This window comes from Citrus clementina, unplaced genomic scaffold (assembly GCF_000493195.1).
Source record: "Citrus clementina cultivar Clemenules unplaced genomic scaffold, Citrus_clementina_v1.0 scaffold_6, whole genome shotgun sequence".
In the NCBI taxonomy this organism is placed as follows: Eukaryota; Viridiplantae; Streptophyta; class Magnoliopsida; order Sapindales; family Rutaceae; genus Citrus; species Citrus x clementina.
This window is the reverse complement of record NW_006262139.1, coordinates 19,932,858-19,951,321: the sequence shown is the minus strand read 5'-3', so window position 1 is coordinate 19,951,321 and position 18,464 is coordinate 19,932,858. Positions and strand designations below refer to the sequence as shown.

Here is an 18,464-nt window from a genome sequence, read left to right as displayed (position 1 = left end):
AAGTACAGGGGACTAAGAGGCTCTTTGTATGCACGTATTTCCTACGTTAAGGAAACCAAGGCTCATTCTTGATCTTGGCCAACGTCTGGAGAAGTTCAATTCTGTATCCAAATTGACTTCTTGCTAACACTGATGAATATCCCATCTTCCTGTTATATTGCCATCCCTAAACATCCTTCCTGATCCCAGATCAAGTGGAAAAAAAAGTCGACCTTTTTTCTACTATAGCATAACCAAACTTGAAACTTGCACAATCTAAAACTGACCACATATATATATATATATATTTAATTTTTTTGGTTGAAACTAAGAAACTAAAAAGTTTATCAAGCTACATAACGAGCAGAATCGCGACTTGGATAGATGAATATGAGGGGATTTTATTTCGATATTTGGTTCATTGGGAAATAAGCAGCGGCATAAAGAAACATATAGAACCATGGAGATTCTGAAAATAATTATTAAGGATCACATATTGGATATGGAGAATATGTAGTAATCAATTGCCATCTAATACGGACTTGGATCTCCAATCACGTTTTCATGAGCTAAGCAAAAATTTAATTCACATATGAGGCACATTGCAAAGTCATGAATTAGCACTAATGCCTAAAGGTCTAGCGTTTGATGCACAGGGTTGCAGAGATGAATGCCGAGGTGTTAGAATGGGGGCCATTCCCAGTCAGGTAGGAGCTAATAGTCGCCAGCATCAACCATTCCCAAAGCCACTCCGAAGCCAGACTAGCATCCCAATTTTGCAAGAAGCACCGAGAAGAAAAGAAAAAGGACAAAGGAGGCAAAGACAAAAGGCAACCCAAATACAGGAAATACAAGCTTGATCCCCATATCTCCCCCGCTGGATTGTCTGTTGCACCAACCTAACGCAAGCTCAGAAAGCTTCCTCAAACTATGATTTTCACTTCCCATCCTAGGAACGCCAGCAATGCAGTAGCAGAGAGAAGTAGATGCTTTAAACCTTTCAGAAAGTTGAGGATTTAAAACATGCATTATTGATTTTCCAAACAGTTTTGTATCCTTCAGCAGAAATGTTTGTGCCGAAACAGAGTAATCAAAAAATGTATTAGCTCTAAAATATTGCCAAAAGGCCCTTCAACACAAACACAACTCAGAACTTAAATATTTTAAAATATGAGTGAAGAAAGTTATAATTCTACTTGCAAAAGTGAAGAAACTAGTTTTTTTTTTTTTTTTTTTTGAAAATAAAAAATTGATCAGGTTCAAGTTCAAGTAGTGCATGCATTTCTTCTAACCTTAAGACATGTATAAAAAGTTAAGAACAATGGTATGAACAAACTCGTAACAAGAGAAAATCCAGCGCAGATAAAAAGTGATTTCCCCCTTCAAAGAAATTTAAATTCAATTGAGAATTTGAAAGATACGCCACTAAACACACACACACGCACACACACATGTATATAATAATTATAATACATGTATAAAAGATGTCTGGATCATTACTTTTATGCCCTTTTGAGAATCGATCCAAGTTACTGTACTAATAATCAATAAATTTTCTCGTAATTCATGCTTTAACGAAGTTTTGGCCCAAGCCTTCCACGTGAGGGCTTAGATAAGGGTTTAAAAAAAAAGTTTAGGTTAGGCTCAAGTTTTTTTATTTTTTTAAATAAAATAATAAATAAAAATTTAAAAAATAAAAAAAATAAAAAAAAATAAAGCACAAATCACTAATTATATATTAATAATTAATAAAAAAAAACTTAAAATTATAATACTAATATCTTTTTAAGTATTAATTAATTAAGAGAGTGCTCGGATTATAAATTAATATTAAAAAATTAAATCTCTAAACTTTTATTTGTTTTATTTTCTTTATTTGTTATTTTATTTTTAAATATTTATTTTCTTTAATTTATTATTGATTATAATAACTTGAATATTATTAACCTATTTCAAGTTTACAATAATTTTAAAAAAATTTAAAAAATAAGTAGAAGTTCAAGCCCGCCCATGCTCAATCCTTGCACATCTACTCTAATGGACTTAGGTTTGGGCTTGAAAAAATCTAGCCCAAACACTTAATTTGCCAACCCTAATAGACGTTTCTAAAAATAAAACAAGCATGTTTCTTTTATTGATTTTTTCAAATTTCAGGTTAGATTTCTCAAATTCCCCAAAAAAAAAAAAAATAATAAATATAACACATTAACTGAAAATTTTGATAAAAACAAACTAGGATAATGGATATTAGAAACTTTGTTAGTCATTAGACATTATTATTAGTTTATTACTACTACTGTTAATATTATTATTAATAGAATAATAACGTAACTTCGATTAATAACTTTGAAAATGTATACAAATTTTCTAATTACCGCCGTATGTAATAAACTACAATAACTACGTTTCACAAAAACGTTTAACGAGAAAGGATCCCATGTTCACGATCATCATCCTTGCATTACAACTCAACTCACATTTCAACCCGGCAAGGTCTGACCTGGCCCACCAAATCACCAGCGGTCCCACCGTCATTCGAAACCCCAATTTTAACGCCGTTACAGTACACATTCATAAAACGCCACCGCATGCTCCACCACCTTGCTTTATACCGGACCCACCCATAGACCCCAATACCGAACTCCACTTCTCCACGCGCTCTCTCCTTCTCTATCCCACGGGCCACGCTCTCCCCGACGTACTCGCTCAGTAACCCCGCTTGGAAATGGAGACGCGTCTCGTTCCCCTTCTCCTGCGAGAACGGCGGCAGCAGCGTCGAGTCGAGCTCCCATTCGCCGTACAAGACCGCGGCCTCGAGCGTGTTATAGACGAGAGCCAGTTTTCTGTTCGGGTTCCTGACTCTGAGAGAGAGCTTCCAGGTGGCGGTCATGGTGGAGTTGGCCGAGGTGGTGTTGAGTTGGGCGATGGAAGCTGAGTCGACTCGGAACTCGGGGAATTCGGGTTTGAGAATCAGCCACGTCGCGAAAGAGGCTACTGCCATGATCGAGATGATCACGATAACGACGAGGAACAGACGGCAGAGGAGTCGGGACCAGAAACTGGCAAGACGGAATGGAGATCGGTTGGTGGGTGCCACTTGCGGCTGAGGTGGTGGGGCCGCGTAGGCGTAGGTGACCGGGTAGCCAGTCGCCGGCTCCGGCTTATTGGCTTCCGCTGACGTGGCCATTTCGTTTTTTTCTTTGTTGAAATTTGAAAGTGAGGATTATTGATGAATGATTGATTATGATCAAAACAAGGCGCTAAATGGCGCTCATGATCGTGTGAGCAGCGGGAGAGTGAAGATGAAACCAAGGCTGTGAGCTGTTGAAGTCGTTTTTTATTGTAAATATTGTGGACTCCGAATGAGTGGACAATATAATAAAACAAAATCAACCCCAACAGTTTTAAATGTATTCCCCTCAAATTTTAAATTAACTTTGAGTTAAAAAAAAAAAGAAAAAAAAAAGAGGTGATTTTACCGTCATTGAATTTCTTTTTATCCTAATGTAGCTGAAGCAAGCATATATTGTAAATCTTTGAATATTCCGACGCATTTACATTATCTATGCAAGGGCCTAGGTTCAATCGCTTGATGAAGAAGATGCGTAATATTAGAAGCTCATTATGTTTCAAATCCATCAATGAATTTATATTTAATTTTAATAATCGAACAATAAATCAACGACGTCAGTTAAAGTTTGACAAATTGGGAACTGTTAGCCTGAATTGGAACCCATGTCAATTGTCAAAGAAATATTTATTTTTTATTTTTTTAATCACCAAAGAAATATTGTTTGAGCATGTAATGTAAAGGCCTAAAGGGCCATCTAATAAATCGGTTCAAGTTACAGGCCCACGCACGCGCATTCTTAATGCTTTTGAGACCCATAGTTTTGTTTTTGAGAGACCCATAAGTTTAATGAAGCTGCCAAGGAGGGACATATTACGTATATAACCCTCATTTTCAAAACAAGAGCTAATTAATTTAACTGATTTATGGAATTCTTGGGTTAACTGATTAATATTAATGTAAAGTAATATTTAAAAAGTAACCACAACAGAGGTGATAATTTTTTTTTTTTTTTTTTATAAACATTAGCATGAAATCTCATGGAAGTCAGTATATCTTTCTACAGAATATATAACAAAATTAAAAGAAAAAGGAAAAAGAATTCTCTCTACAGAATGCCAAATCATGCCAACAATATAAATCGAAAAGAGCAAGAGAGAAATTTTGAAAAAAAAAAAAAAAGGAAAATTCACAGATCAACTACACAGTCCTTGGATTTACCATTTAACTTTCCATTACCGGTGTCTCCTTCAAAATGAACCTTCAAATCCTCGCAAATAATTCTACTCTGAATATGTTTTGTTTCTGTATAAAACAAACCCGTTTCAATTTGAGACCATGCAAATGCTCTCAAAGAAAATGGAACGACTCCGGTTTCGCGTATGTTCCTCATTTCCTCCATCACCCTCTTGCCCGGCGCCGGCACCGACTGTTTATAATCGGCCGTCGATAACTTTATATCGATGGTACCCTTTTCATTTGCTTTTACAGTCACATATGTTGTTGGATGATCAAAATGAGATGACGCAAGCAAATCATCGGTGTTAAAATATATAAAGCTTTGGATACGATCAAAATGTACATTGGCTCCAAAGTTTCTGTTCTCGACGACCAGATTTATGTCCCATGCAGACGTGAAATCATCATTTGCGACACTGAAGTTTGTGACGGCTAGGGTTTCCACGTGAAAAATGGGAAACTTAGGGCGAGCAATGAGAAACATTAATACGAGACCGAAAATAAATGTGAAGAAAATGAAGAACATCGTGGTTGTAAAGATGGCAAAGGAACTAGGTGGGCCAGGGTCTTGGTGCGGGCAATGTGGAGGAGCGTAGTACATGTCCGGTGAGGGCGGTGGTCCTTGCTGATAATGTTGCTGGTCGTATCCGTTACGGTAGCCCGGAGGATAGCCCATAGCCGGTGGGTAGCCCATTGCCGGCGGCAGTGGAGGGAAAGGTGCCGGCTGTTGTGGCTCAAAATATTGGCGGGTGGGTGGTGGCGGTTCGGGAATTTCGTCCGAGGATTGGCCGTATTTATTTCTTCTAGAATCATCCATGGCGGCGGCACTCTCTCCTCCTTTGCATAGAGAGATATGGGGAGGGAGGGAGAGAGAGAGAGAGAATTTGATTAAACGAAAGGAAAGGAAAGAGGAAAAGAAAGAGGAGGAAAGAATGTAAATTAATGAAGAGAAGAGAAGAAATAAAAACGAATATTACTTTTCATAACAACTGTTTTTTAAAATAGTTAATTACGTTGTAGAATGTTGGTTGTAAGCGTACAAATGGGATTTGGAAAGTTTTAGGTATGTTTGGATAAAGAGGTTGGTAGTAAGTTTTGGGTAAAATTGTCTTTACACAATGTCATTGTGGGAAAAAAATAAAAATAAAAAGTATTTTTGTTAGTTAACTCCTTATTGTTTATAAATAGAAATAGAAATTTAGGGTGCGTTCGATATTATTTTTGAATTAATATTTTTATGGAACAAAAATAACAATAAAAATAATATTTTTAAGATATTATATTTTTAAGTTTGAATATTATTCTTCATAACTTGTATTAACAATGAAAGTAATATGTATTCGACAATACTATTTTAAAAAAGAGTTGTTATGAAAGTAATATATGCGGTTTAAAATGAAAGTTATATAAGAATATTTTGTCATTCAATGTGACATAAAGAAGAGTTTTATTTCAGTAATAAAATATTTTCTTTTTCAATTTTGCCTTTGAATTGTGAATTTATCTTCCGTGGACCAAACTTGAATTCTTGTATTGTACCACCAAGCCTCTGAGGCTCTGACTGTATTCAAGACATTCCCAAAAACCATGGCCCGTTTGATCTTTCTTTCCTAGAGCCCTTTTTAATGTGTGGTTAAATATATATATATATATATTTTTTCTTTGTAGTGCATTAGTGCATTCAATTGATTGGCCTTCTCCATTCTACCTTGTTTTTGAGCAAACAAGGATCCCATTGCTCTTCATAAAAAGAAAAGAAGATTTTAAATCGGAACCCAGAAATTTATTTTCCTACCAAGTTTTTTTGCTTCAATTTTGAATCTGAACCCAAAAATTCGTTTCGATTTTTATTCTTTTTTTAACGTTTCACCGATTGATCAACCATGGTTACCTCTCTGTCGTCAGATAAAGCACTGGAGAGATAGACTACCACTTGCTATTCTATATTTCTCCTTATACCAATACTCTTTAGAAAATTTTCTTTGAGAGAACATGGATAAAGAAATTGACTGCAAGAATCGAAGAAATACACGACATTAGTCTTCTTCCATGTTAGTCCACTTTCGGATAGTCAGAGACAAACAAGATTTTTGGTAGAAAGGGGGAAGGCCCAAAAAAAAAAAAAAATTTTTTTTTAAGTAAAAACGAACAGTTATTTTACTTTGCAAAGAATTACAAACGATTTGGCAGCATTGAATTTCCAATTTGTGATAGCCTGTAATTAAAATTATTCATTGATTATCTATTAAAACTTCTTGAATTTCTTGATTTTTTATATCTCTAATGATTAATTGAATAACAACGACAAGAAACCATCTAATTAACAAATTCTTCTTCATTCCTCAGAAAAAAAAAGAAAAAGAAAACAAGTAATCAAAAAATTCAACAAATTCTACATTCTCAAAACTTTCCGAAAATTATTTCTATCTCTCAGAAATCATGACACCAACATGACAATATCTTTTATCATCTCCAATCAAGCTACCATTTCCTGCAAAAACTCCAACATTCAAATTTAAACAAGAAGAATGAGTAAGAACTCGTCTTCTCCACGTACCCCAATAATAACTAGTCTTGTACGTTGCCCACATGTTTAACCTGATGCCAAAACGCACCGTTCCAGTACTCTTTCTTTCCTCATCAATCTCCCTCAAAACTGGATATTCAACAATTGGTTGATCACCCTCGTATCCACTTGTCTCAAATTTCATTTCAACATTTTTTTCTCCTCTAAAACCAACATCAAAATTTTCAGATGAAGTTATCGCCAACGCGTCATTTCCTTTGTACGATACTGTGCTTTCTATACTCTCAAATGAAATCTCCGCTGCCGAATTAGGGTTAGAGATGGTGAAGTCTGCTGCCCAGATACCAGCCAGCTTTGTTTTTGAGACGGTGAAGTTGGCAACAGAAAGCGAATTTAGATAGAAACTGGGTTTACGTGGGATAAAACAAACTTCTACGACAATGAAAAGTGTGCAAGTAAAGAGAAGTAGGAAGAATAAAGTTGTGATAAAATTAAGAATGTGTTTGGGTACGTCTGTAGTAGCACTAGCTGAATTGAAGGAACATTGATTTGTGACGGGAAGCAGTGGCGTGTATGGAGAATCCCTCAGCATTTCTTGTTCATCAAAATCAAGTGATCAAACCTTTTCAAGAGATTGAAAGTGAGAAATGATGGTGATGTTTTGTTTGTTGATGATTGTGATGAGTAGAATTTGTTATGTGGAACAATATATGCATATACATATATAGGGGTCAATTTGTGTGATAAGTATTTGACTAAGCCCTGAGTTATTTTGAACTAATAAAAGAACAAAATCTGGCAGCTCAACTGGGTTACGAATTAATGAGAGAGCTAAGTGAAAGCCCTCTAAGCTGACTTGTCCAACTTATCAAATATCGAGGGCCAATTGTGTCAATGACAGGCTAGTCAAATTGAAACGGTGAAAGGTGTAGAATTGGTCAAACATCAGCAGCTAAAAGCCTAAAACAGTAGGCTTAATCTGAACCCGTGAACCGGGTCTTGTCACACAGTTACGGCTCGGGCACACAGCACTAACTCAGACTTGCGCCTTAGAGTAAACGTACGGTTTTAATTTTTTGCTAGATTTATAAAAATATTTTCTAATTTGTTTTCCAAACCGATATTTTAAACAAACCAGCGTACAACAGAGTTTTGAATAATATATTTAAACGAAGGAAAATTCTTATTAATTGAAGTAAAATCTATAATTTAGGAGAGGAATATTGATCCTCCGTATAAACAGTAGATACTGTTATGATGGTCATAAAGAAAACAATTTTTGGTAGGACAGTTCTAATGAGATTATTCAATCGGAATCATATCACCTATGTTAAATTTTCTCTTCTGATGTTATAATCATTATGTCTTTAATCAATTTACACATAAATGTGCATCAATTTCCTTTTTTTTTTAATTTTTTAAAAAAGCTCATTTTGTTTGACCTCTTGTAATAGAAATCAAAAGATCAAGGTTCAAATCTGGAAAAAAAAAAAAGAAAAACAAAAGCATTTAGTTTGGAGCAAGGTGTAATGTCATTATGCTTAAGACCGAATCCCTTGAGAAAACTATTTTTTGAAAAAAAAAAAAGTTGAGAAAACTGACCTTGAGTGAGCAAGTTGATGTTCAAATTCGAATGCACTAAAAATTGCGGTATTGCTTTTCTTAAGCACTTAGAAATGACATAAATGGAGGAGAGAATAGTACAAACTCTTGCAAGAAAATCAATATGCGTATATGACGTTAGTGAAGTATCTAAATTTCCAATCAGTGAGAATGCACGTTTATCGCTTTGGATCATTCCAGGTTTTACCTTCAAAGAATTCATTCAACATGCGTTCAAGATCCTCGGGTCTGTATCTGATGTACTTTGTGGGATTTTTCCCATTCTCAATCATAGGTCTGCGCACATAAACAATCGCATTTGCATAAACAAAGGAATGGAGAAAACCAAGAGATGTTCGCGTAAATGAGATGAGGAAACACGAACGAGGGAACTTGCCCGAAACGTTTAATGAAAGATCTGTAGGCAGGCAGTAGGACTTCAGCAACAGCGAGCCTTAAAGACTCGCGCAACTCACTGTCAGGAACTGTCCATTGAGATTGCCGTTGATGAATTTCTTCAAATTGTGCATTAAAAGTCTTGAACCTATCTTTTACAATTCCTCTTGAAATGCTGCCACTATCACCTCCACCACTTCCCGGAGCGCTCTGAACAGTGAGACACTGCAGAATCTGCAATGTTTAAGACAAAAATTAACTAAGTTCTCTAGTTGAAGTTTTCTGAGAACCAAAAGATGGTTTAAAAATTTTGGACCATTAATTGTTACCACACATTAATGAATGAGCACATGTAACATCGTACCGCTAGTAAATTTGAAAAGAACAATTAACTTTAAAGGTATTACCATGGATTCTCAGACACCGAAACAAGGAAAAGCTTCTCATTACTTCTTAAGCGGCAGTTTAAAGAGATGTAACCATAAATTGGACAGTAAAGACAACAAATATAAAAATAAATTTGGAAGAAACTCAAAGAAGAATGGGGTATGCTTCAGTTCAAAAGAGGCATGGTTTAAATCAAGAAAAATTTGACATTTCCACAGAATCAAGATGTGAACAGACTGATCTGAGTATCCGACATTCTCAGTAGCTAGCAGGGTTTGGAAAAAGGAAAAGATAACAGATCCCAGTAAAAGCTTCAAACGTCACCAAGATAAATTGGAAGAATTGTAATGAAAATTGGGAATGGTCCGTTGTTGAACAAACCTTTGCCCAAGAAACCCTCTTATACTGATTAGCATGCTGCTGCACAATTCTTCTCTGTATTTGTACCCAATCATCTCCTAACACATCCTTTGCTTCTGACCTGAAAAAAAAAATATAAATATTGAAAGCTACATACCAGTATGTAAAATGGAATGTTACCTGCTCAATAAGATAGTGGGATAAAACAAACCTCCGCACAGATCTCACAATATAGTGAATGTTGTTCATAAGGAATAATTGGGTCAACGCAGGATCTTTATATTGCTTGGATTTCCCATCCAGGTTATTCTGGAGAGCCAGTACAATCCTTGTAGTAACAGCTGCCAATTGAGATTCCGGTGGATGAGTAGTATCAAACTCCTCAAACAGTAGCTTCAGTGTTGATCGGTAGCTGAAAATATTAAATGGGTAATAGTCAGATTGATAATGTAAGAATAATTACCACTGCACAGAAAGACAACTGCACGTAAGCAGACTTTTGCAGTGGAATAAGCAAAAAATGAAAGAGAGTTCTAATAAAGAAACCAGCAGAGTAAGAAGGCACAACAATCACAACTTACTCAAATAAAAATTTTACATAATTTATCACATAGCTAGTCAAAGGATGGACGGTTCCATCAAAAACAGTAGTCTTGGTGGCATCTTTCTCGACTGCTTCTTCAAAATCACCAAATGTCTCCTGCGCTGTCTGAGCTAGCCTCTTCGTTAAACTAAAAGCAGACTCACGCATTTCCATGCATGCTTTACTTCCAAACAGAAATTGAATCTGCCACCACAAATCAACAAGATAAAAAATAAAGACAAAAAGTTATAATAAGGAATATGAGTTGAGGAGATGAAAGAAGGAAAGGAAAAGGATATTAGTTTATGAGTCGGATAAAAAAATATGCATCGGGTTCCCTCCTTGTTTTCACTTATGTTTGAAATTCACATTGGTCGATTGATTAACATTTTAGTTGCTGAAACAATCTGTTTCTGTTATTTAATCATGCATAAGATAATGACATTTTCAACGTGCTCTCAAATCTGTGAAAATTTTCTTCCAGAATCACAGTTTTCAATGTCTCTCGACAAACTAACAAGAACTGAGCCATCACTAAGGTATCAATACCTTATTTTAACACCTATAAAAGTTTATTCGAGACACTATAGCACCAAGATTTTAGAAGAAACTCTTCACTCCTCAGTACTCACAGCTAAAGAGAGAGAGAGAGAGGTTAGGTCCTCAAAGAAAGATAGCTTGAGGAAAATGAATCTATTCTAACCCTCACTTGGCCACCCAAGATCTATGAGTGACACACAATATAAACGTATATATCAAATGTATTGTCGCTATTATCCAGAGTACAGAAATCATAAATGTTCGAGTAAAATGACACAAAAGCAAACAATAAAACTTCTGTTTTGTGTCTTTAACCCTTTCCAAAAATTACTTATAAATGCTTCACCATCAAAATAAATTGAGGATGTGAGTTGGAAATTACATTACTTTCATAATTCTAGCTGTGGTTGATCTGTTGCAAATTCATAAAATTTATCATACCTCTGACTGAAGTTCTCTCATAATCTCGTACATGTCTAAAAGCACAAATAATTTTTCTGGCGATCTCTTGCTTTTGGCAATAGCCTCTCCAAAACTGAGAAGCATGGACACACTGTTTGCAGTGACTTCTGCAAAACATTGATCCCTGAGAGAATGGACACCATCAAGTATTTGATCACAGATTTTCCTTTCTCCAGCAAAGAGCAGTTTTACCTGTTTTTAGCTTTGCAATGTAGTTAGGAATCTTAAGATGAGTTGATTGGCCAAATTTCAAAAAAATTCTTACAGAAATCCGCATGTGATGTATCCAACTCCCTATTTTAGCCTCCAGAACTTCCCACGGCATTTTTTGGACATCATCTTTACTCAGTCTCTCTACGCCTAGCTTCCTGATGCTCTGTTCCAAAACTGAAGCACGGGTATCCCTACAAATAGAGTGTTATAGGTCTTATATCCTCAAGATTGAGAAGAGGTAAAAATTAAACATTGATTTGCTGCATTTTTTTTAAGATACTCATCAGCAGCACAATCAATAAGCTATCCCACGAAGTTAACAAAAAGCAACATTTTTACTCAGACTTCTTTAAGAGCATATGTAAAATAAAATAAAATAAAGAAAAGTGCTACATTAATATATGAGCTAGAAATAATTTCTGGCTAAGAAATGTAATTGGACTGTATCCATCAAAGCAAATACAAGGCCTAAAAGATAGATATGATCCTAAATTAAGTGGGCAAAGAATCCTACCACCGGCAAGTGAATACTGAGAAAGAATTCTATCAACTCTGATTTTAGTCTTTGCTAGACGAAAAAATTATTCATCCTCAGCTGCACACGTTTACCTTATGTTGTGTAGGTTGGGTTGTGAATAAGTCATTTCTTTGCTGTTTATCAAACTCTCCACAGGATAACTTTTTGTTTAATTCAAGCATTTGGCAGTCAACTAGTCACCAGAAGCATAAAAGAGAAAAAAAGCCTCTATAAACGCAGTGAAGTTGATATTTTAACATATTTCCATGACTCCATAGCAATTCATATATAAAAGACATAAAGCTCTGACAATACAAAACTGGATGAAAATAAGCATTGTTTGTATCAGATTAAGTAAAAAGTAAAAAGATCACCGGTATATCCGAAATAGCTGTTGTTGGTGGCCAGCTAGAACCATTTGTTGGGCTAAATCATGCAGCAATGGCAGAACTCTCGGTGGAATAAGAGTAGGAGGTGTGTAAATAGCTGCTTGCAAGCTCTTTTGGTGCTCAGCATGACTCTTGCTATCACCTTCCTGCCCAGGCGGCCCTGATGATGGCCGTAGAGAGTTGGGAAGACAATCAAAAAGACGATCGGGCTCCACAGGCTTGCTGAAATTCAGAAGAGATGCAAGTTACTTAACTGCTTCTATTGATAATACGGCCTGATACACATATTAAAATCATCCAAAGGGGACACAATTGAAGAGGATGGTTGTGCCAAAGAAACCACCAATTGTCTAACTAGTCAAAATGGCATTCATTGTCCCCCACCTCAAGAACTATACAAGATCATAACACATGCAGGAGAGCAATTCCACGCAATGAGAAATCAACGAAGCAGCAGCTAGTATCTAAGAATAAGCAAACCTGTAATTTTTCAATAGCTGTCTGAACTCATCTTCGAGTTTTGAAATCGCCTTCGCAAGTAAGTTGTTACACTGTGCAAGCACTCCATCACTGCTCTTCAAACTTTTATTGCTGCTGAAAAATTTAATATTGGCTCTCAATTGATCAATTGCTTCCAGGTAGCTTTCTAGATCCTCGTGTGGACCTTTAAGGATTTTCGCCTCTGCCTAAGCATTTCAATCGAACGTTCAAAATTTTCAGCTCCAGAAAAAATCATCTCAAATTTTTTTTTTTTTATATTAACCAAAAAAAAAAAAGAAGGTGAAGAAAATTACCTTGCGAGTGAGGTCAAATTGAGCCAAAATAACCTCAGCAGATTTCAATGTCTTATCAATATTCTCATGAGCTTTTCTAATCGAATGCGTCCGTATCTAAAATTAACCAAAATCACAATTTTTTTTCTTAAAATCAATCTCATTATCCTCCTCAGCTGAATCACAATTCACATCAACAAACAAACAATTCATTCGAATGAAATAAATAAACAAACCTGAGTGGGGCGCATTGCGGTCTCGAGAGCCGAGAGCCGGTAATCAAATGAGCCGAGAATCGAGACCATGTTGTCGGTGATCGTTTGACTCTTCTGCAGCGATTCACGTACGAACGCCGCTCGCTCTCTTAACGCCCCCATTGCTTGAGGCACCCCCATTCTTTCCTCTTTCTTTCTTCTTTCTCTTTTTCTCTTTTTCAAATTTCGTTTCAAAATTTTCTTGTTTATTTTCTAAAGTAAGTACACACAATTTGCGTGATTTTAAAACGGAAAAAAAAAAAATTCGTTCGTTTTCTGGTAATGTAATTTTGTTCTGTTTTTGTCTTTATTATTTAATTTTGGTGGAAATGGAGATGTGAAATGCGAACGGCAGAGCGGACAAGAAAGGAAGTAGTTAAGAAGGAATATTAAGGAGAATCCGGTTTGGTCAGTTAATGGGTCCGTATCAATATGGTGGGGCCTATTCTTCCGTGACTTCTGTTTTGTTTTTATTTGTCCATTTAAATCCACGTCAGCTAAGGAAAATATTTTGTAGTGGAATAAATAATAATTTCCTAACAGTTTTATGATCTCTTTGTTGATTCCGTTAACATCTATGTTTTGGATAAGAGGCTTTTTTTTTTTTTTCATTTTCTTTTTACTTTCTCAAAAACATTGTTATCATTTTATAATGATCCCTCTTTGTTGACAAAGTCATTGCTAATGAGTAATGGGCACCCCATTTTGAAATTTATCATCCTCTAAGAGAGGTGAAATAGTATTTTTAATCTTTGCACAAGCTATGGAGGTGGTAATTGTTATATGACTCAATTTGATCGGAGCATAATACAAATTATCGAGCTTGAGTTCACATTTATTCAATAAGATGAAGTTGTTCTAACATAAATTTTAAATCATGGACTTTAAGCAATTCAATAGTAGATATTGAAATTAGTCAAAATAGCATTAATGATGATTATTTATCCACAATAAAATTCTTGAAATCAATAATTCAAGATTTATGTCAAAATTTTATGTAAAAATTTTATGTCTGATTTGTTTTTACTAATTCATCAAGATGACCCATAGATATTCTTTCTGCAAACTCTTAAACGATATCAATTATCATTTAGAAGAAACATTTTCTTCTTCACAATTGCACAGAGAAATGAGGGTGAGAAGTAGGTGAACCGGGCAGGAAAAAGTGAACCATGCTCCTGCCGTGTAAAAATTTTAGAGTTTAGACCAATTTGTGTCCGTCCTTGTTTTTAAGTTTTAACGCCTAAAAGATATCAACCCATCACTGCTAACCCAATAAGGACTCTCCCTCCAACGAGTAGATGCTGGGCTCGTAGCGGCATTGGCTGGCCCATTTATACACTTCCAATTGCCCAATGGTGTGAAGTGTGAACCGATGAACGTTGATGTGATTAATGCATATGCATATGACAACGAAAGGTCGAGTCCAGTCTCGTTGACCGCCCCAGTGGAGCCTGCGCCCAGCCACGTCCAGCCCTCAGACCCCTGAAAGGGAATTCAGCATTCAACGCAGAAGATGCTGCAGTAAAACAACAACCCACGGTCTCTTTCAGATTGCAATTTGACTCTTTTGCAAATTTGGAAATTCCCAAGGGGCCCGCATTTGGCCGCCTCCGGCAAAATGACAATCCCACGAACCATTTTTATACCAAAATTTGTCCTTACTCACTTGCGTTGGGACCAGCCTCGTTGGATAACATAATTACACGTTTAATGAAAAATAAGAATAAGTTCAATGAAAATTACCATGTTTGCTGTATATAGGTGTCTTCATGACAAAGGTGCCACATGCTAAAGTTGTTATACTATAATATGAAAATTGGGCATAGTGTTTCAGCCTATTCAAGTTTCCGGCATGTGTCTCAAGTTTTTTACGTTTCGAACTTAAGCATATCAAACAAGTTGAGGACTGAAGAGATTATGAAAAAATGGCTGTAAGATAATCTTACCCAACAAATGATACAAATGGACAGTGATATTAATATTGATACCATCATTTCAAGCTAAAATATAAATTTTGACGAGTTCCATTAAGAGAAGGTCTACCAAGAAGTTTTTAATACTCTATTTACCAAAATTACATCTATTATATCTGAAACTAGTAACAATATAATATATAGACAATCATATTACCGAAAGGAGCTACTAACACCTTATCTTTTATACAAATCTCAGGATGGGCAAAATGAACACAACATTCTCTTCAAACTCCAACTATATGTATTGCTTTGAAGATCCGCTGCACAAAGCCCAAAAGATTGTTTTACCTTCTATTTCTTCTCTTAAGAGTTCTTAATCTACCATTGGTGTTGGCTCAGTAAGTCCACTCATTGGGCAGACTCATCTCTTGGGGAGGATGATGATTATGCTTGTTTGTACTCACAGATGCGGGCCTTTTTGCAGATTTCCTCTGTTGAGTGAACTGGATCCCCTGACTATCTCTCAAACCTGCCATTACTAATTAATATGCATAAGAAAATGCTGTATATGAGTGAAAGCTTATGCTTTTCGAATTGTCCTGTAATTTTCCATACAACCAAGCACTCAAAAGGAAACAAATGGAGTAATTCTTAGTTCTCATCATTAATCTTGCAGAACATTCCTTTCCGGAGAAAATTCAACAAAAATTATGAGTTTTTACATGCTCAATGCATGCCAAAACATTTCATGAAATAAAAGTTCCTCTTGAAACATAAGATATGATAAAATTACCCTTACCAAAAAGTTCCCATAGTTAGAAGTCAGATATCCTACTTTTGAGACTACCATTTAAAGGAGAGGACCTATATCCAATATCCCTTTCAAACAGTAAGTGTTGAAAATTCATTTAGCTCCAAAAATGTAAAATTAGCAAGAGAATACCGAGATTTTCAGGCTGTCATATTTTAGAAGCAATGAGAAAATTCACTACATAGTCTCAATATTTCCTTCTCGATATTCCACACATTTTCTTTGACCTTATCACAACACCAAAAATAACACATGCTACATAATAATATAAGCACAACTTTGATATACCTGTTCTATGGTCAAACTAACAACTTCTTTTCATCCTTTGCATGCTTTGTACTACGTAAAAATACAAGGGGCGTGTCCCCACTCTCAGTTGGAAACCACCAGGTTCCCAGTTACACTCCCAAGTATTTCATTATCGACCACGAAGTTTTCATGTGTACATAATATATCATTAGTTAGGGGATCACAGGTGAAAAAACTTAGGAGTTTACCAGAGAACTTGAGGTTTTCAAAATGTACAGGGCCTATGAATAAACTAAAGTGCTGTATTTATTCTCAAATACAACAGTAACAATGCTTAGCCTCTTTTTGTACACAATGAGTTGAAGATCCTTGGATTAAAACCCAACTGAATGGATGATATAACAGCATCACAATTGTCATTTCAAAGGTGAACTTACCGTAGAAAATATTTCAATCCAATGTCTTTAAATTGTGTAACCCAAAAAAAAAGTACAAAAATAAAACATGGCCACAAATTAATGCTTATACATCTCCCTTTTCTTCATGGGGTTATAATTATTTACCATTCACACGATTTAAATAACTGTGGCAGCAGCAGAACCAAATGACCAAAACAAGCATACAGTAAAACAGTCATGATTTTTTACGGCAGATAAAAGAAAAACCCATACTTAAACATCAAAATCAGAAAAAGCAAAAACCTGAAAAAAGAAACATCGCAAAACCCAAAAAAACAAAAAACAATTAACAACTCACTTTGCTTCTTGGCAACAGTGGCAGTAGAAGTGGTGCTGCTGGCATTATCATTAATGCGAGGATGGGGATGAAACACACCAGTTCCTCCAGATTCTCTAGCAAAACCACCTTTCAGTACAAAACCACTACCCGAAAATGGCATCTTCCTGTTTTGGTTCAGCGAGCGGTTTCGCGTTTGCACATGCTGTCCCTGTAAAACCCTACTAGCCCTCTCTTCCAAAAAGGTCTCAAGCTATAACCACACACCAACCAAGTGAAAAAAAATCATCAATCTTCTCAAAAGTCATCCTCATAAAAGCAGTAAAAGTAAAAATAGAAAAAAAAAAAAGCACTGAAAAGACAAATCCAGAAAAAAATTAAATAAAATTTTTTAAAAAGAACACAATCCGGTTCAAGTTAATCACCTGAGCTGGGGTCGGTTTGATGAACTGTAAATCATAACCCGGTTTAGACTCAAAAGAAGAAAAGGAGCCGATTCCGTACTCTTGAAGCCTCTGAACAAGTTCAAGTTGACGGCCACCGTTACCGTTAGCACGAAAGGAATCAGGAAGAAGCTGAGGTATCACCGTACCGGTTCGAACCGTAGGCGTAAACAGCTGAAAAGAGGTAAAAGAATACATAAATAAATGAATAAAACACACTTATAGCAATGCAAAGCTTCAAATTACAAGAAGACATCATGTAAGAAAATATCGTAAAGTTGTTAAACTGATAGAACCTCGAAGTTATGGGGGATTTGGGTTTGGGGCTTAGCTAGGGTTTGACGTTGGAGCATAGAGAGAGCAGTGAAATGGTGAGCGAGGTCATCAATACAAGAGAGCTGGTGGCGGCAAAGCTGGTGGTGGTGGTGGTGGTGGTGGTCAAGGGGATGACGCGGGGTGCACTTAGAGAAGATTTTGTCATTAAAGAAAATATCAGAAGGAAAGTGATATATTTCGCCATTATCCAAGTTAGAAGGAAACTGTGCAGCCATGCTTGTGAACAAAAACAAACGATTTGACAAAACAAAAGAACTAGGAATTTTTGTTTTTCTTGTTGTTTCGAGAAATGTTTTTAATGTTACAGAGTGAAAGAGGAGATTGATTTTCACGAAATGGAAGCGAGATGTTTTAGTGTGTGTTGGTTTTTGGGAAGCGGCGAGGGGGAAGAGAGAGAGAGAGGAGACGGGCTCTGTTTTTCAAATTGACGTTACAAGTTCCTTCTCTCCCTATAAAAAGTGCGCGTGTATTGTTAGAGTCTGTTTGGTTTAAAGTTTAATTGTCGAGGGTTGTACAGCATTGAAAAAGATGGAATGCCAAACAAGGCCTTACGTACATTTCTTTTGGATGAGAAAAAGACCGTACTGAAGTCACGTGACCACTCAGCACACGCCTAACACGATTAGGCCCTTGTTACTCGGCCCGTGCATTCCACTCCTCGTCCGTTCTGTCCCATCTTC

At 36.1% G+C, this 18,464-nt stretch overlaps 3 protein-coding genes across 4 annotated transcripts; all 3 read right to left on the bottom strand.

Annotated features, from left to right (window-relative positions):
- Positions 1 to 4,238: 4,238 nt before the first annotated feature.
- LOC18038055 lies at positions 4,239 to 5,105 on the bottom strand. The gene has a single exon (XM_006430015.1). It carries the CDS (start codon positions 5,103 to 5,105, stop codon positions 4,239 to 4,241), a length of 867 nt encoding a protein of 288 aa, XP_006430078.1.
- A 3,326-nt stretch (positions 5,106 to 8,431) lies between these two features.
- Positions 8,432 to 13,479, bottom strand: LOC18037929 (exocyst complex component EXO70A1). The gene is made up of 11 exons (XM_006430013.2): positions 13,274 to 13,479; positions 13,059 to 13,154; positions 12,745 to 12,950; positions 12,250 to 12,486; positions 11,411 to 11,549; positions 11,125 to 11,337; positions 10,142 to 10,347; positions 9,772 to 9,972; positions 9,582 to 9,681; positions 8,815 to 9,047; positions 8,432 to 8,714 (listed from the first exon to the last, which is right to left on the bottom strand). Exons 1-11 carry the CDS (start codon positions 13,430 to 13,432, stop codon positions 8,597 to 8,599), a joined length of 1,908 nt encoding a protein of 635 aa, XP_006430076.1. The 5' UTR covers positions 13,433 to 13,479; the 3' UTR covers positions 8,432 to 8,596.
- A 1,760-nt stretch (positions 13,480 to 15,239) lies between these two features.
- Positions 15,240 to 18,246, bottom strand: LOC112097436. Of its 2 annotated transcripts, none has more exons than XM_024182744.1 (4): positions 17,745 to 18,246; positions 17,431 to 17,622; positions 17,027 to 17,258; positions 15,240 to 15,748 (listed from the first exon to the last, which is right to left on the bottom strand). In XM_024182744.1, exons 1-4 carry the CDS (start codon positions 17,997 to 17,999, stop codon positions 15,606 to 15,608), a joined length of 822 nt encoding a protein of 273 aa, XP_024038512.1. In that variant the 5' UTR covers positions 18,000 to 18,246; the 3' UTR covers positions 15,240 to 15,605. The 2 variants fall into 2 exon arrangements, with proteins under 2 accessions (XP_024038512.1, XP_024038513.1); XM_024182745.1 differs by having other exon boundaries at positions 15,240 to 15,739.
- Positions 18,247 to 18,464: the final 218 nt, after the last annotated feature.